The sequence below is a fragment of the Triplophysa dalaica genome, chromosome 6, assembly GCF_015846415.1.
Source record: "Triplophysa dalaica isolate WHDGS20190420 chromosome 6, ASM1584641v1, whole genome shotgun sequence".
In the NCBI taxonomy this organism is placed as follows: domain Eukaryota; kingdom Metazoa; phylum Chordata; class Actinopteri; order Cypriniformes; family Nemacheilidae; genus Triplophysa; species Triplophysa dalaica.
In genome coordinates, this window is record NC_079547.1 from 6786251 (window position 1) to 6803412 (window position 17162).

The following is a 17162-nucleotide window of genomic DNA, read 5'->3' on the forward strand; positions in this document are numbered from 1 at the left end:
TAAATACAAATTTATGGAAATAGCAGTTCAAGGTGTGCACTAAAAATCATCAAAACGCTACTGGAACATAACTTTCAACAGTATAAAATGAGGAATGAAGTATGCAAAATATGCAAATGTATATTGGGACAATATGACTTTGATATCCATCTGCTTATGAACAGAATGAAGAGAGGCAAGAACACACAGTAGTGTTAATGTATGGGTGGTGTTCAGATCACTGTGACTAGGAATTGTTTCAGAAATTTGGTGGATGTTTCTAGACTACTGCTGAATAATCTTATTTTTTCTTTATTCCCCCTCCAGGCATGCTTTTAGTCTATTTTTACCCATTAGTCTCAGACCAGAATAAAGCAGAGAATAATCTTGAAGAGCTACTGAATCACCCCTGCTGTTCCTGTCTTATTTTTAAGCAGCTGATGTCTTCCTAATTCACATTAAGAATTAATAAAATTTGAATTAGCTGTCGTTTCGCAGATAATACATCTTGTCATCTATATGTGCGGTCAGCTTCATATTTGCATGACTCATGCTTCATGGTTTGCCAGACATGTACACATCTATGCTATATTTTACATAGTCACCTCAGGCCAGATTTGCTTGTTTTCTCAGCCAGTATCTCTTCACCGTTAGGAACAGAAAGGCTTGTTTTATGTATGTGTCAATGTGCCAGTGAGTACATTTCAGCTGCAAAACAGAATTCAATCTGTACTGAGCCGCAACCTCTCTCAGTTCTCAGAGTTGCGGCATGACTTCATAATGGTTCTGTTATTATCGTACTTAATATTGAAGCCTCTTTTCTGATCAAACAGGATGCAGAAAAGTAGGAGGAAGCCTGCAAACCGCATTTTGTCATCAGAAGTGAGACAATGCATGCTAAAATTGTGTGTGTGGGGGTCCATAAAGAAGCTAACAATCAAAAGCTTGTAATATTGTTGAATAGAAGATTTAGATACATTAAGTCTCCTTCTCTGCCGGTCTCCTCTATGAACAACTTTAGAATTTGTTTAAAGCATGTGTCAAGTCACAGTTTGTTTGGTCACACTTTATTTTACACATGTTATACATTTAAGTACTGAGTAATAAAATTGAACTGTATGTACTTACTATAGCAGTCATCCTGAATTGGCGGACCGCGGTCCTAATATTAATTTAAAACATTTAAAACTTTTGAATATTTTGGTTGTTTAGATTGAGCCCCGCGTCTACACAACGGAGAATCACATCACACGTGCTCTCAGGAACATTTATGTAATTGATCTTTTGCCCCTATATCCTCTTTACATCTTATCTAGCGGCAAATGCGCTTCATTTGAACCCTTTCCGCTCGACGCGCTGCTTCTCCGCCGCCAAATACATTTGTTATGTATGAAGAGCAGAAAACACTTGCTTATTTTAACAACACTAGTGCAGACATGCAGAGAAGGTAAATGGACACACAACAGTTAACAAAATGAAGCAAAATTTAAGCATTTGTATCTGTCTGTTTAGTGTTTGTTATATGTCTCCAACCTTTCGACTAGATTTATGATATTCTATTAACCATAACGTTTTTATCTACATTTAGAATTAACATTATTGATCAGCATGTAAACATTGTAAAAACACACTGTGAAAACCCAGGATAAAGTCTCATAATCTAATTGATTATTAGATAACAACCATCAAAGATTCATTTCAAACAATAATTTCACAAAGATTGTGGCATTATTCAATCAATATTGAAGATATGGTTATATTTTCTTTAGGGTGATTTTATGAAGGACTTTTGCTGGGTTTTCGCAAGCAGGGTCACATGTTCTAATTAGGAAATTAGAATGGGATGCACTTGTGGTTTTAATGCACTATTTTGGATTTTCCATTAGGTTCGAAGCTTATTTACATGTAGTCAGTTTGGCAGAGGCTTTTATCCAAAGCTCAAAGTTCAGGGAGCAATAAGCGATAAGCCATATAGGAGCAATAATACAATAGATGCTAATACATAGTTACTAGTTTCAGCAAATCTTGACCAATACCTGTTGAGAGAAAGCGAGAGGCTTAGTGTTTTTCTTTCTTTTTTTCTCATTTGTCTGTCAAATATTCACTGAAGAGATTTTTAAGTAGTTTTTGAATGTGTTGAGAGATGTGGTTAACCGGACAGAGTTAGAAAGAATGTTCCACCAGGAATGTGTTGTGAAGGAGAATGAGCGAGAAAGCGATTTACTGCCCTTATGAGAAGGCCATACAAGACGCCGCTCGTTTGCTTAACGCAGGGTTCTTGATAGGGTGTAGGAGTGTACGAGGGTTGCATGACAGCAAAGACTAGTAACAGAAACCCCGCAAATGTCTGCACTAGAGGATCATCTGTGAAGTGCATGTGCTGACGAGTGGACTAAGATAATAATATTTTGTTATTGCATTTTGCAAGAGGGACGTTTGACAAGCTTATTTTTTCTAATTGGTCAACCATTGATGGATCATTTTAGCTTACGTTATAATCATGCTGTCAGTCCATTGGCACATTAGGGTTTTTTGTTACATCCACTCATTCAGTATCTGTGTGGGCGATATGAAAATAACTAATGGTATGAGCTGTCAGCTGTGAGCAAATGTGAAGAAATTTTCCGAACACATCACTTCTGCTGTGACTGAAGTCATCATCTTCACCTGCCTGGTGACAAAGCTCATTCAGCGCTGTAGTCATCTGATGTGTTAAACATTATCATTTTACTACAGTAGCAGAACAGTAAAACCATAATAAACAAAAATAGTTTCAGATTATAGTCTCAGTACAGTCGTCATAATTAAAACATAATGTTTGTAGTAAAGCTATGAATTAACCTGCATCCAAAATCACAATAGGTTTGTTCTATATAGTGTACACTCTATATAGTATGTGTTTTTGTAGCATAAATTCATTCTGGACATACCACATCCCCCTGGTTTTCATTGTCATGTGACCAGGATGCACTTTGACCTGTGATATATAAACAACAGGCCTGAAAATAATGCAGTTTGAAGTCATAATCAAGCACAAATTTGTCACGATGAGTAAATCTCTGAATTTGACAAAAAAAAAGGGGTCATCTTACAGTTTTCCTCTACTTTTAATAAGTCTTGACATTGACGCGGCTGCACTGCTCCCATGGGATCTTGGGAATGGATAGAATAGTGTCCATCCAATGCACACTCACAAATCTCAGCAAGACCAGTAGAGCATCCGTGTATTTGTCACTCACTATTTTTGAATAATTTGTTTCAAGCATATTATTTATGACTGTTTTTGCCTACTAGTATCCGATACTATATTATATAGTAGGTTAATGGCCACTGGAGCAAATCATAGTTCATTTCTGGAGTCCATGGGTTAACTATAGCAAATCAACCACGTTTTTGCGGCCTTTATTTGTTGTAAAATCATGTTTTTTGTAAGGGCATGCTTGCTATACTAGTATATAACAGTGGTTAACTGTTGGCCGGTATGGTTTAGTTGGATTATGACTGATGACTTGAAGATGTAAGACACAATGTACTGTAAGTTTGTCTGTCAATGGTGTATATTTATTAATGATGCAATCCATATGTTTCTTGGTTTAAAACAACAAATGAATAATTAGGCAAGTTTGCCAAAAATCTCTGTTATAGTCTTATAATAATGATTTATAAGTCAAGCCCATATAATGATACATAGGAAATACATATCAGCAGCCTGCCAATTTATGTTTCAAACAGAGATGCTGATATGGAAAGCTTATTATTGCAGTGGTCCTCTGGCAGACCCTCAGGATTATTCTTTGCATCTGTATGGAGTCAAGTACCTTGAATGGAAAGATAGAAAGGATTCTTCTGTCCTTTCACTTACAGTTGAAAGAAAAAGTATGTGAACCCTTTGGGCTTACTTGGATTTCTTCATAAATTGGTCATAAAATGTGTTCTGATCTTCATCTAAGTCACAACAATAGAGAAACACAGTCTGCTTAAACTAATAGCGCACAAACATTATACGTTTTCATGTTTTTATTGAACACAACATGTAAACATTCATAGTGCAGGGTGGAAAAAGTATGTGAAACCCTAGGCTAATGACTTCTCCAAGAGCTAATTGGAGCCATGAGTCATCCAACCTGGGGTCCAATCAATGTGATGAGATTGGATGTGTTGATTAAAGCTGGCCTGTCCAATGAAAAACACACACCAGTTTTGAGTTTGTTGTTCTGAAGAAGCGTTGTCTGATGTGAACCATGCCTCGCACAAAAGACCTCTGAGAAGACCTACGATCAAGAATTGTTGACTTACATAAAGCTGGAAAGGGCTACAAAAGTATATCTAAAAGCCTTGATGTCCATGTGTCCACGGTAAGACAGATTGTCTACAAATGGAGAAAGTTCAGCACTGTTGCTACACTCCCTAGGCGTGGTCGTCCTGTAAAGATGACTGCAAGAGCACGACGCAGAATGCTCAATGAGGTGAAGAAGAATCCTAGAGTGTCAGCTAAACACTTACAGAAATCTCTGGCACATGCTAACATTTTTGTTGACAAATCTACAATAAGGAAAACATTAAACAAGAATGGACTTCATGGGAGGACACCACGGAGGAAGCCACTGCTGTCCAAAAAAAAAATTGCAGCACGTTTGAAGTTTGCAAAAGAGCACCTGGATGTTCCACAGCACTACTGGCAAAACATTCTGTGGACCGATGAAACCAAAATTGAGTTGTTTGGAAAGAACACACAACGCTATGTGTGGAGAACAAAAGGCACAGCACACCAACATCAAAACCTCTTCCCAACGGTAAAATTAGGTGGAGGGGGCATCATGGTTTGGGGCTGCTTTGCTGCCTCAGGCCCTGGACGGATTACTGTCATCGATGGAAAAATGAATTCCAAAGTTTCAAGACATTTTGCAGGAAAACTTAAGACCATCTGTCCGCCAACTGAAGCTTAACAGAGGATGGACGATGAAACAGGACATAGACCCAAAGCATAGAAGTAAATCAACAACAGAATGGCTTCAACAGAAGAAAATACGCCTTCTGGAGTGGCCCAGTCAGAGTCCTGACCTCAACCCGATTGAGATGCTGTGGCATGACCTCAAGAGAGCGATTCACACCAGTGCAGGTCTGATCTGCAACTATAGGAAACGTTTGGTTGAGGTTATTGCTGCCAAAGGAGGGTCAACCAGTTATTAAACCCAAAGGTTCACATACTTTTTCCACCCTGCACTATGAATGTTTACATGTTGTGTTCAATAAAAACATGAAAACGTATAATGTTTGTGCGGTATTAGTTTAAGCAGACTGTGTTTCTCTATTGTTGTGACTTGGATGAAGATCAGAACACATTTTATGACCAATTTATGAAGAAATCCAAGTAAGCCCAAAGGGTTCACATACTTTTTCTTTCAACTGTAAGTCTTGTGTGCCATTCAGTTTTTTTCTCTTTTTGAAAAAAACATTTTAGTGCTGTTTATCTAACACCATCAACAGCATTGCCAAACTCAACCTGTGTTTAACACCCTCAGAGGAAACAATAGAAAAGGAATTCATCTCTTAAAGAGGTGCTGCAACGATGTGTCATGCATTCAGACTTCTTTACAGTGTTAAACATGCTGTCTTCTCATGCTTAACATGTCAAAAAACAAACAAGTTGGGCGTTTTAAGTACTATTTCTGTGCTCCATACACTCCCCCAGCGATCTTACAGGTTTCGGAAAGTTTTAAAACATATAAAACTGTTTTGTTCAACTTTTCTTAGTCCCGTATTGGACAATTCTCCCGGAACGCCAAGATCAGGAGATGGAGGGCAGGAGAAGGAGCATGTGCAGACGTCACTTTCAGTTGTGTGGAGGAGAGAGATAAAGAGCATATGTTCGCAAAGTTCAGGGGCCTGTTTCAATAAGGAAGTTCAACCAACACCGAGTTTAAATCTGAACTCTTAGTTGATTTACTCAGAAAATCGCTACTCTGAGTTTTCAGTTTCAGACCAGTTGATTTGAGTTAGTTCAATCCACTCTGAGTAAGTTCACCCTAGGTTACACATGTGCACCATGGCGATGAAAAGCCATCATCAATTGAGTGAAGATAGCACGATTCACCATGGCAGCGGCACGTGACAAAAAGCGCTCTGTTTATTTCTCGCCAATCGAATTGGATGTACTGTTACAAGTGTACGGTGAATATGAGCACATATTTAGAAAAACGAGCAACACAGCAGCAAAAGAAAGAGAGTTGGCATGGGAGAATATTGCTTCACGTGTTAATGCGCAAGTTTATGTCAATCCCTTTTATATTTATTTTGTTGAAACTGTAAAAATGGGAATTATATTTAGCAGCTGAATATGAAATACAATAACATCATTCCTTCAGGAAAGTTTAAAGAAATAAAATGCTCTTTCAAGTAAGATGCCTGATTGGGAAATGTTAAATATACTACTTAAACTGGCCTTAAAAGTTAAGATAAAACATCCAAACCGTGCCTCATGATTCTCTACCGACATAAATGTTACTTTCTGCGAATAAATGCAGCTTCCTCATCTACGGGTTCCTGAATAAACGGACATGCCATTTTAAGGTCTGTGTGACTAAATTGAGCACGATTAGGAACACGAATCAATAAACAAATGACGTATGCAATTTCAACACTGCTCGCGCTTCGAAAAGGGGTGGAGATTGTAACAAACCCTGGGTTTGCGGAATAAAACCTGCTCCCAACCAGGTTAGGTTCACGGAGTATGTTACTCTGGTTACTTACTCGGAGTATAAGATACCTTGATTTCTGAAATGGGCTTGACTGAAGCGGGTTTGACTTACCTCGCAATCTGAAAACCAAAAACCCTGAGTATTCCGTTTTCTGGGGTTGACTTACTCTGAGTTTGCACTTACCCTGGTTTCTGAAACGGGCCCCAGGTGTTTGTTTGTTCATTGCCTGTAGGTGATGAATGTTATATAAACTGTGGATATAACGCTGGATTTGGAGATCGTTTGAAACTGATATATCGAGCCGTCCCAGCGCTAAAAAATGCTAAACATGAACCGCATACGGTGAGTGAAACTTATGTCTGTGTTTTGTTGACAATGTGCTTTTGTTCAGCCTACCACTCTCCCCCGTGCGCGCCGTATGATTTTGAGAGTAATCGTACAGCTGTACCTATCTTTTATAAATGTGATTAAACTAAATTTTCTTTGAAGACATGACGTATGCAATAATACTCTATAGGTACTCAAGATTAATATGAGATTGGCAGAATCCCTGTGTATTACGAATGCTTTAATTTAACATCTCTATTGCTTACCAAAGCAAGTAAACCCTCTGGTTAAAAGATAGCATGTTATAAGTTTGTGAAGCGTAGTGAGGGTGTTATCAACTTGCCAGATAAATAATAAAATTGCCCTCCAGCACAGGGGATTGATAACAACAAAACAATGATTCTTTCCAAAAGGTGCAAATCAAACAAAATAAATTTACATTTGGCAGATGCTTTTATCAGAAGCGACTTACATTGCATTATCCTATACATTTGTTTCTAAGTATATGCAATCCCTTTGGATCAAACCCGTGACCTTGGTGTTGTTACTGCATGGTCTAACCACTGAGCCACAGGAAAGTTATAAATAAATGTCATCAGGCGCACAGAGCTATCTGTACAATCAGTTGATGGGTTTATTTTCATATTCCATTTTGTAGTATTCAACAAACCAGTTTTTCAACTCGTCATATATGATTGTTTGTAAAGATTTCAATGTGTCAAGACTTGTTTTTGTTGTTTAAGCACCACTGTTTATACTCATTTTGCCTTACAGTTAATGGGAGAAGTCTGTCTCTAGGTTTTTCCTGGCTCAAACTGAGGCATAGGTGGTGCCATTCTTATCTTGTACAAACATCCACTTGTAGGCCTACCATACCGTTAAATAGCTAAACCAAACACTTAACTTATTCCAACATAAAAATGAGATAAAAATAAAAAAAATATAGTTATAAAACAGTACTTTTATGCAACCAAACAGAAATATTCTAAATCATTCAAATAAAGCTTTTTATCCTTTTCAACTAACTTTTAAGCCCACAATATTTAGAAGCCAACTTAATTAACCAGTCGTACTAAATGAGCAAGGCTCATTCACATTCTGCGTTCTCTTGTGTTTCACTGAGCTTTGAATGATTCACTTATCTTTATATATGCTAGTGACTGAATAGTATCAACATTTTAAACAAATCTGTTCAAAATAATCATTTGTTTGCGTGTCATTCTAATCCAATGTGCATTCATACCGGCAAACTTGCTGTGTTTAGGACTGAGCGATTCACATTTCGCCTGCGTGCAAACAGGGAGCGACGAGGGGACCTTTTTCCAGATGCAACGGTGCCGCATTGAGATGGAAATCTTTCAACTTTACAGAGAGCCGTGCACGGACCTCGGGTCTTCTGACTAGAGAAAAAGGTGCAACTCTACCTTTTGGCATGGTTTTAGTCACAAAATGTGAAAACACTGATTCTACGAGCCAACTGCACCGCTTAAAACATTACAATGATGTACGCCATGTCAATTTAAGAAACCTTTTAAGAAATTGAACGTACTTGCAGGCAAAACAAACAATATTCAGCTGAACAGCTGTGATACGCGGCTAATACAGCTCCTATTAGCTCTTGTACTCAAACTCTGCCGCCTCACTGGGCTGATAACGAAACAGCGCCTCCTTTGCGGCGTAAAGCCGCAACTGCAGTTATAAATGACAGTCTTTTGACAGAATACACATGTTTTTTATGAAGACACCCGTCATTTGGGTTAGAGTCAGAGGCGGCTCAAAATGTGATGAAGGCAGTTGCCCCAATTTTTTCTATTCAGGAAAAGCCTTGTTGTCTTCATGTATTATTGAAAATGTATAAACTCTTTTACATGTCTTTGTGCTTTTGAGGTACTGAGAAGTTATCAGTAAAACTTTAACTTTCCCAGTATGGGGGTCTATCTTTAGAAGCATTTTTTCTATTTGCAGTGCTTCATTTTTATTGCAACTGCATTTGATACATGTTTGGTACTAGAGAACTTAATTACACATACTTTTATACTGACATGCTTGGCTCAATACTATTAATATCATCAACAAGTGATAATAAAATATTTGCTTAAATTGTTCTCAATGAATTCTTTTTGTTTTTGCTTTTTTGTATATAAACTTTAGAATAAACCCATATTCCCCGATATTTTTTTTGCCAAATCGTTTTGCCCAACTATACATGCCTTAAAAGTTGTGTTTTGTCAGAAAGAGGCTGGCGAAAAACAGAAAATTTAATCCTGACAGCTGTTTGTTTCTCCAGTGCCAAGTACAGAGTTGTGTCATAGTTGAATTCATACATTTTTCCACGTCTGCTGCAGTTGATGAGGTAATGACAGATTTAGAGCGCTTTGTGCTTTCCCACTCGGAGCATTCTGCATGGTACAGTGGTGTCAATCAAATTTGTTAGCTTCCCATTGCATCTTTTGTTTTCTGATGGTGCAAGAGTGCCGTGGGGCTGAGCTGGGCTATCTGCACCTGCATTTCAAATCAGGATGGGAAAGGAGGCTTTAGTTCTCAGTTGGAGCAAAGACTGCAGCTGGACCATTTGGGATCTACGGTTTGAACCAGTAGATCGGGGAACGCAGAAGTATTAAACTGGGGCTTAAATCCCCCGTGCATTAAGACCTCCTGCAAAATATCACATGTTTCCATCGTGATAGACACATTTTCAGCAGTGTTGGTAATGTTTAATATGGTTAATATTTTAGTAGTGACCACAGTAATTAATATTTAAAATTCAATATCAGTAATTGAATAAAAATGGTTTGAACAAAAAAATCTCTTGAGCTTGCTCCTTTGCATTCTTCGATAGCCTTCCTCAAAAAGTATACATAAGAAATGCTGTCATATTATTTGCACTCGAAGACTTTTGCCTGCAGTTTGGGAACAGCGCACATATTAGATACTTTGTTGTGTAGCATGTCTAACTTGTTTAACTGTTTTTATGCATTCCGGCCATGCGCGTATCTGAAACCGCACGTCAGAACCGAATCCGGTCCCCTTTTGCATCTTCTTGAGAATATATAAATAGGCAAGTCTTAAACATTTTCAAATTATAGTTTTCCTTAACGATACAGAACTGGCCCGATCGGGAAAGTGGCCTGTGGATCTCCCATGCTGGCCCCGGGCCATCGGTTAGTGCTTTATGTCAAGCTCTGTATTAGGCTTAATGATTTTTTAAATATTATTGTGGGTTTCTATAGTGAAAATAAGGATCTTTGTTAACAATTTAGATTTGAATACTTGGATGCTTTTTAAGTGTGTTTAAATGTGGGACAGCAGTTTGCACAATTTCTGTAGAATGGACCATATATATAGAGCCCATAACAGGAAGTTAGTCATACTGGATTGAGTAGATTAGGACATTATTTTTCATTTTTGCGAAGTGTCCCTTTAAGGTCACATCTCTGACTTCCTCTGTGTCACAGCTGGCCCATGTGGCCTCATTCCCCTCCCCCTTCCTCTGTTTTCTTCCCTCTTGGTCATTTCTTCTCCTCAGGGTCAAGGTTTTCCCAGCAACTCGGTTACAAGAGCAGAGAGTCGTGCAGTTTAGCTTCATCCACTGAATGCTGAAAAATTAACACACAAACACATTAACCATGGTTGACAAAAATACACAGCTTTTCATCCCTTCCTCTTTCCCTTTTCTCATTTGACTAGTCACTGTCCTTTATCTCCACAAAATGCCACACAAGGTTTCTGACAATCTCATATAAATCTTGAGTACCTATAGAGTAGTATTGCATACGTCCTATCTTCGAAGACAGTTAAGTTTGATCACATTTGTAAAAGATAGATACAGCTGTACGGTTACTTCCAAAATTATACGGGGGGGGGGAGGGGTAGGCTGAACTAAAGCACATTGTCAACAAAACACAGACATCGGTTTCACCAACCGCATGCAGTTAATGTCTGGCATCTTTAAGCGCTGGGACGGCTCCATATTTCAGTTTCAAACGATATCCAAATCCAGTGTTATGTCCACCGTTTATATAACATTCATCACCCAAATGCAGTGAATAAACAAACACCAAAACTTTGCGAACATATGCTCTCTCTCTTTTCTGCATAAGAAGTGAAAGTGACGTCTACGCATGCTCCTTCTCCTGCTCTCCATGCTGCTGCTTGCTTTTCCCGGGAGAATTGTCCAATAAGGGACTAAGAAAAATAGTTACAAAACAGTTTTATATGTTCGAAAAAAACTAGTTTTTGACAAGTTGACCATGTTAAGCATGAGAAGACAGCACATTTGTCAGAATGCATGACACATCGTTGCAGCACCCCTTTAAGGATCCCATGCTAGTGGCACTCAGAACTGAGGTTTGAACTGTGGAAGTAAAATCTTAAGGCTTGAACCATCAACTTCTATTGTCCAAATATGGGGAGCTCTATAGCTTTAGTTCTTTATGTTATCGAAGCTTGGTGTGGCCAATCTCAATATGATGGTTATAAATGAAAATCTAATTCACCATTCTGTTAAGGCTAAATCTAGCAGCTACAAGAAGAACGGGCATCAATACCGACCTGGGCTGTATCAATATATCTAGCACTATTTTAGCAAATTTTTTATATTAATATATAACCACTCACCTTTCAAACTCCAATGTTTACGAAATATTGAAAGAGAATCAAAGCTTATCACTATTCCAATACCACATGCTCAGTTGTTAATTTGTAAATTCGGAGATGCCGTTAAGAGGGGGCTCGGAACATCCGGCAATTAGTCGGGTGGGGAGAAGAAACGGAGGGTTTTTCTATCTGACTATTAGATGTATTGAAAAGGCGTATAAAAGAGATGAAATTGAAACGGACATGCTATGATAATCTTGGAATTATGAAAGAAATTTGATGGGATTTTATCTTATGCTATCAAATGCGCGTTAAGGTGATGGAAACAGTTTATTGTCATAATGATGATGTTTTGAATATTTGTGCATGTAAACAAATAAAACGCAGCCCTCAACATTTGTGTAAAATTCAGAAGTTTAACGTTAAATATAAATTACATGTGCGGGTGCAGGAGCTGCCATGTATAACGTTAGGCATTTAAGCATTTAATCATCCATTTACCGTATTTCATCAGTTCTTCTGCATCACTTTGCAGCATTTGTCCAACATCAAATATCACTCTCTGAAGTGTCCATCACAACAAGTTCCTTTCATTATATAATGCAAAACATGCAATACGAATAAATATACACAATATATGTGACAATTAACAGATTAAAGGCGGGATGTCCGATTTCTCATAGCCGTTGTTAATGTTCAAATCACCAAAACAGACACACCCCTAACCCCATCTTTTTATACTATAATGTTCCCCAACATTATAGTGCTTTAAGTGCAAGTGTTAAACGTGTCAAACGTGAGGTTTTTTAAGTTGTTTCTGCCGTTATAAGTAAAGTTCATTATGTACGTGTGGTTATATTCCAAAGTTTTTTTAAGTAATTTTTGATTTTACATGAAGAAAAAGTTATTAAATTTGCTTTGTTATTAATGAGATAAATGTTGAGAAGCCTTTTGTAAATAATCTTTTTGTTAAAGATTCAAAACTGTACCCCTTAATTCTACACAGGACAAAATGTTTACATTAAAAGTACAAGAATGAACTATTAACATTCTGCATCAAGTTTTACAACTTAAGACATCCATGTAGATGTTATGATAGAAATGATCCAGCCTCTGTTGCAGTGAGTTGATAATCTAAAAGCAAATTTTAGAATGAACAATATGAACAGAATTCCAGAACTTCCACAACCACCATTATCCTAGTACCAGGGTAGGATGTCTCATTTCAGTTTGGTTCTTGGATGTTTGAGGCTGTGTTCTTTGAAGAACAAGTCCTCGTTTTTAAGGCCGCGACCTTAGAAGGTTGCATCCCCCGAATTGGGACATGCGGGGACAAGTGTTGCTTTTTCAAATGCCCCCCTAGTTTCATGTTAAACGTCTCAAATAATTTGTCCAGAGACCATGACGAATGATTAGAGATGTTTAAAACGAGGGGGCGAGAATTAAAGACGCGACATCGGAGAGAGAGCATGCCATTATAGAACCAAAACAATGCCATGCCTTTTCTCCACATAAAACACATGGGTATGTCATGATCCTGCCACCAGAATCGAAAATCATGACAAGAAGAGACAGGACCATGACACCGGGGATCCCATTTTAGCATTTAAACACAGATTTTTATTTGACTTTCATTCAATGGGTCTTTTAAACAATCTTAAAGTCATAAAGCACTTTATCAATAAAGGTGGCTCGACTTCCTATCATAACATTGTGCTCGCCGGTCACTAGTGCTTTAAGTGGTAATGGAGATTGATTTTTAACCGCGTTGGCTATGCTTTTAAATAGAGTATTTGGGATCCATAATCATGTTCCATAACAGGATTATGATTTTAGAGGATATGATTGAGCTTCGCACCATGGTTGAGTAACATTGTTATAACACTGAATTACAAGCACATTACTCAATAACAGGGACCTACGGAATCTGCAGACTTTTTTGTTAATTCTGTGCTTAAATTTTGGAAAAATCTGCAGAATTCTATGGAACAGTTTTAAATGCATTTACATTTGTACAGAAATATAAATGTGTTCAAATAGTTGTAAAATCCTTCCTGTCTATGCATTTTCCTGAAGGTTACAGTGGTTTGGTTCTGCTCATCAGAAAGGGGCAGAGCTTACATAGACGCTTTAAGTGCCATGTAAAGAGACCGTTAAAACTCTAAACACAACAGACCAAATTAGTACTGAATTGATTTGAACCAACAGAATAGGTGAATATCGCTCGTCCTCAGGCTAAAAAAAATCGGTCACCTCAAACAGCGAACCTTAGTAACATGCTCACGTTGTGTCTGTAAACTTGTCAAAGATGAGCTGAGCTGTGACCGAAGCGACGGACACTCCCCTTCTCACACACATTGGCCTCCACTTGTGTGCTAGTGATCCACTCGTCTTTTCCCATATGATTTAACAGCTAGAAAAAAATCTAAATTGGCAGGTCACACATGCGCGAATACTAATAAAAAAACGCTCGCACTGTCTAGAAAACTGGTCGCAAAAAGCCCATTTAGTTGCAGGCTGGAGCCCTGTTTATTATAGAGAAGTCTTTCCTGTATAAAATTGTAATCGCATCGCCTGGTGTTGTTGACAGATGTTACAGCTTTATCTTCAAGTCGACTGGTTTCCCACTCCACTGAGAAATAATAAAGTGGAACATGGAGATCTGGACGGGGTCTTGGACTGCTGTGTTTGTTTGCTCTCAAAGATCCGAAGTAGCAGTTTGTACCTGTCGTCCTTTTTCGTTGCTTTTTGTCAGCTGTTGTTTTGTATCTACCTCCTTAGAGCAGTGATTTGTGGAGATTTGCGGAGATACGGCCAACCTGCTACTATAACGGTTGAATGTCATTTTGCGTCTGCATTATGGATGAGATCCCGCTGACACTGATGCAAGGGAAAGGCAGGCATGAAGCATTGAAATGACGAGTGTTTGTGTATGGTATCATGAAGTATCCGCTGTTCCCTGCTTACTAGCGCTCAGCCAGTATGTGTGTGTGTTTGTGTGGCAGCTGTCAGAGTGATTGGACAGCAACACACTGAGTTTCCCTGAGGCAGGAAGCAACCCTGTCACAGCACCATCACGGCCCAGTAAAGCCTCTTTCATATACAGCGCCATTGAATGCGACATTTTAGCAATTGCTTCATAAAGCAATTTTGTAACCTGTTTACTTTTTTTTTTGCTCATTATGTAAGTTGCTCAAAATGGTCATTTCGATTACGCACCCTTTATGTTATTTTTCTGAGAACAAGTTACAGAAGTGGTGTGCATGAAGGATTTGTGTTTATCTGTTAAAGCTTGGTATATAGATACCGTCATTTGGCAACATTTACAACCTGTTTCCATTTTCTGTCAATAGTTATGTGTATACCCTGTGCAAGTCTTTGGCACGTTGGTATTTTCATCCCAATAAAATGGTTTTAAGCCAGTTCTTTGCATCTTTTGCTGTAATTCGTCAGTAATATTAGTAACATTTAGTCAGTAACATTTTTTTTAATTCCTTTTGCCATTATTTGTAACAATCCAGTGATATTTTGGATTGTCACAGCATCCACATGGAGATCTGGTTCCACCATCATCAAGTCCATATATTATATTACATGAAGAAAAAGAAAGAAATGAGAAAAAAAAAATCCAAGAAAACTGTGGCAATGTCTCCGAGACGCTAGGATAAAAGTACCTACTGATTGAAATTCTTTTATAGCTCATTTGTAACAAAACATATTTGTGACCTGCCGTTAGAAAAGAGATAGCGGAGAGATGCATTAAGGTTCCAGTGTAATCAATTTTGCAGAATCTAGCAGTGAGGTTGCGGATTGCAACCAACGGCTCACTCCACCGTTGACACCTCCTTTCTTTTAAAGCACCATGGTGGCTGACACGGGCCTAAAATGTTGTCATATTTTGTGTTCTTTGCTAGCGTATTACAAAAGGGCTCTGTAGAGAGGTTTGTCCGTTTAGGGATGCTGTAGAAACGACATGGCAAATTTCAAGGGGACCCGGGCATGTACAGTTAATTCAAATGTAATAAAAGCATAACGCTTCATTATGTAAGGTATACACATCTCAAGACATATTATGTATATTAAATTACATTTCTGTCAATAGATCTTAGACTTCTTAATATGAGTAGTATCAGTCAAGGTACCCAGATGAGCTGTTTGTGATCAGGTTTAGATGTTATCGGAGGACAACAATCCTCTGAATGTTGGGTCTAACTAATCAGAATCAAATTTCCTTAAGCACTGTGTAATAATTTCAGGGAATTATTTTTTTATGTAACATGTTTAGCCTCTCGACTCTAAAATGAGTGATTGGACTTTTTCTTTATTAATTTTCGTTTCTTTATAGTCATTCAGATACCAGCTTGGATAATTCTTGCTCTTTTCTTCAATGTCCCTCTTCCTTTCTCTCTGCTTCAATGTATCTGTTGAATAATTCACTGCATTTAAGATGGGAAGGTGGAAAGGGGAATAGCTTTAAAAGCCGTGTCGGGCCAAAGATGCTGTTAGTGCAGAGTGTGTAAATGTAGGCTTAATGTTGTGTGTATATGTCAAAAAGGGAAAGCCGTTCAGGGCTGTTTGTACAGAAACAAGCTTACCTCCAAACTCGACTACAGGGCTCTTGATCCTTCCTGTCATTCAGCCCTGTGGCTGCTACTTGGTGTCTGGGGATTGCGAGACAACATCTGTTTGGAGAAGAGCTGCTGGCTGCACGATAGCTAGCACAACAGTCAATCCGAGACAATCTACATAGGCGTACGGGAGTCCAGAGCGATACTTTGTCCGTTAAAAATCTTTTCACATTTTTCTTGTTTTGTTTAAATTGCAGAGAGACTCCATGAAAGATGTCGGAGGAGACGGTTGTTATTGCCAAGTGGGACTACACGGCGCAACAGGACCAGGAACTTGACATTAGGAAAAACGAGCGTCTGTGGCTCCTGGACGACTCCAAAACATGGTGGCGGGTACGAAATGCATCCAACAGGATGGGCTACGTTCCTTCCAATTACGTCGAGCGCAAGAACAGTCTGAAGAAAGGCTCCCTGGTGAAAAATCTCAAAGATACACTTGGTAAGAGACCTACTAAAACCGTCTGCAAAAATGTTATAATATTCCAAAATTTCAACGTATTTAAAATAAACCTTTATTGAATGATATGTTTTTCCACTTGAGATCTGTACAGTAAGGACCTTCAGAGGTGTACAATTAAAAGAACCTTCAACGTTAAAGGGGTGCAAGCGGGAGACAGTAATTTAAAGGCTTTTGTTGCAAAACCTAATTAGTTTCCAGGGCAGTTAATCACACATGGGAGAGAAATTAACAGATCAATTAAGCGAGGCTCGAGGCATAATGTATGTGTGTGAGTTCAGAGGTTTCAGCCTCAACTATCCTGTGGTTGGCCAGCACAAAATAATAATGCTGGTATTTGCGAAATCATATTGACTTCAGAGAGGCGCCTGATTATTTGTTAGGGCACAAAAATCACTTGTGGTGCAACATCGAGCACTGTGGTTTTGTTTTTATTTGCTTCGTTATTGTAGAGATTTGATTACTGTTTAACCGCTT

General features: G+C 38.4%; 1 protein-coding gene across 1 annotated transcript in view; it reads left to right on the forward strand.

Moving 5' to 3' along the window:
- nck2b (NCK adaptor protein 2b) overlaps positions 1–17162 on the forward strand; it is a 38126-nt gene that overhangs the window by 10268 nt on the left and 10696 nt on the right. Inside the window, exon 2 of the mRNA XM_056751113.1 lies at positions 16426–16667. Coding sequence (XP_056607091.1) covers positions 16442–16667 — 226 coding nt within the window. The 5' untranslated portion in view covers positions 16426–16441. The remainder of the gene's footprint in view (positions 1–16425; positions 16668–17162) is intronic.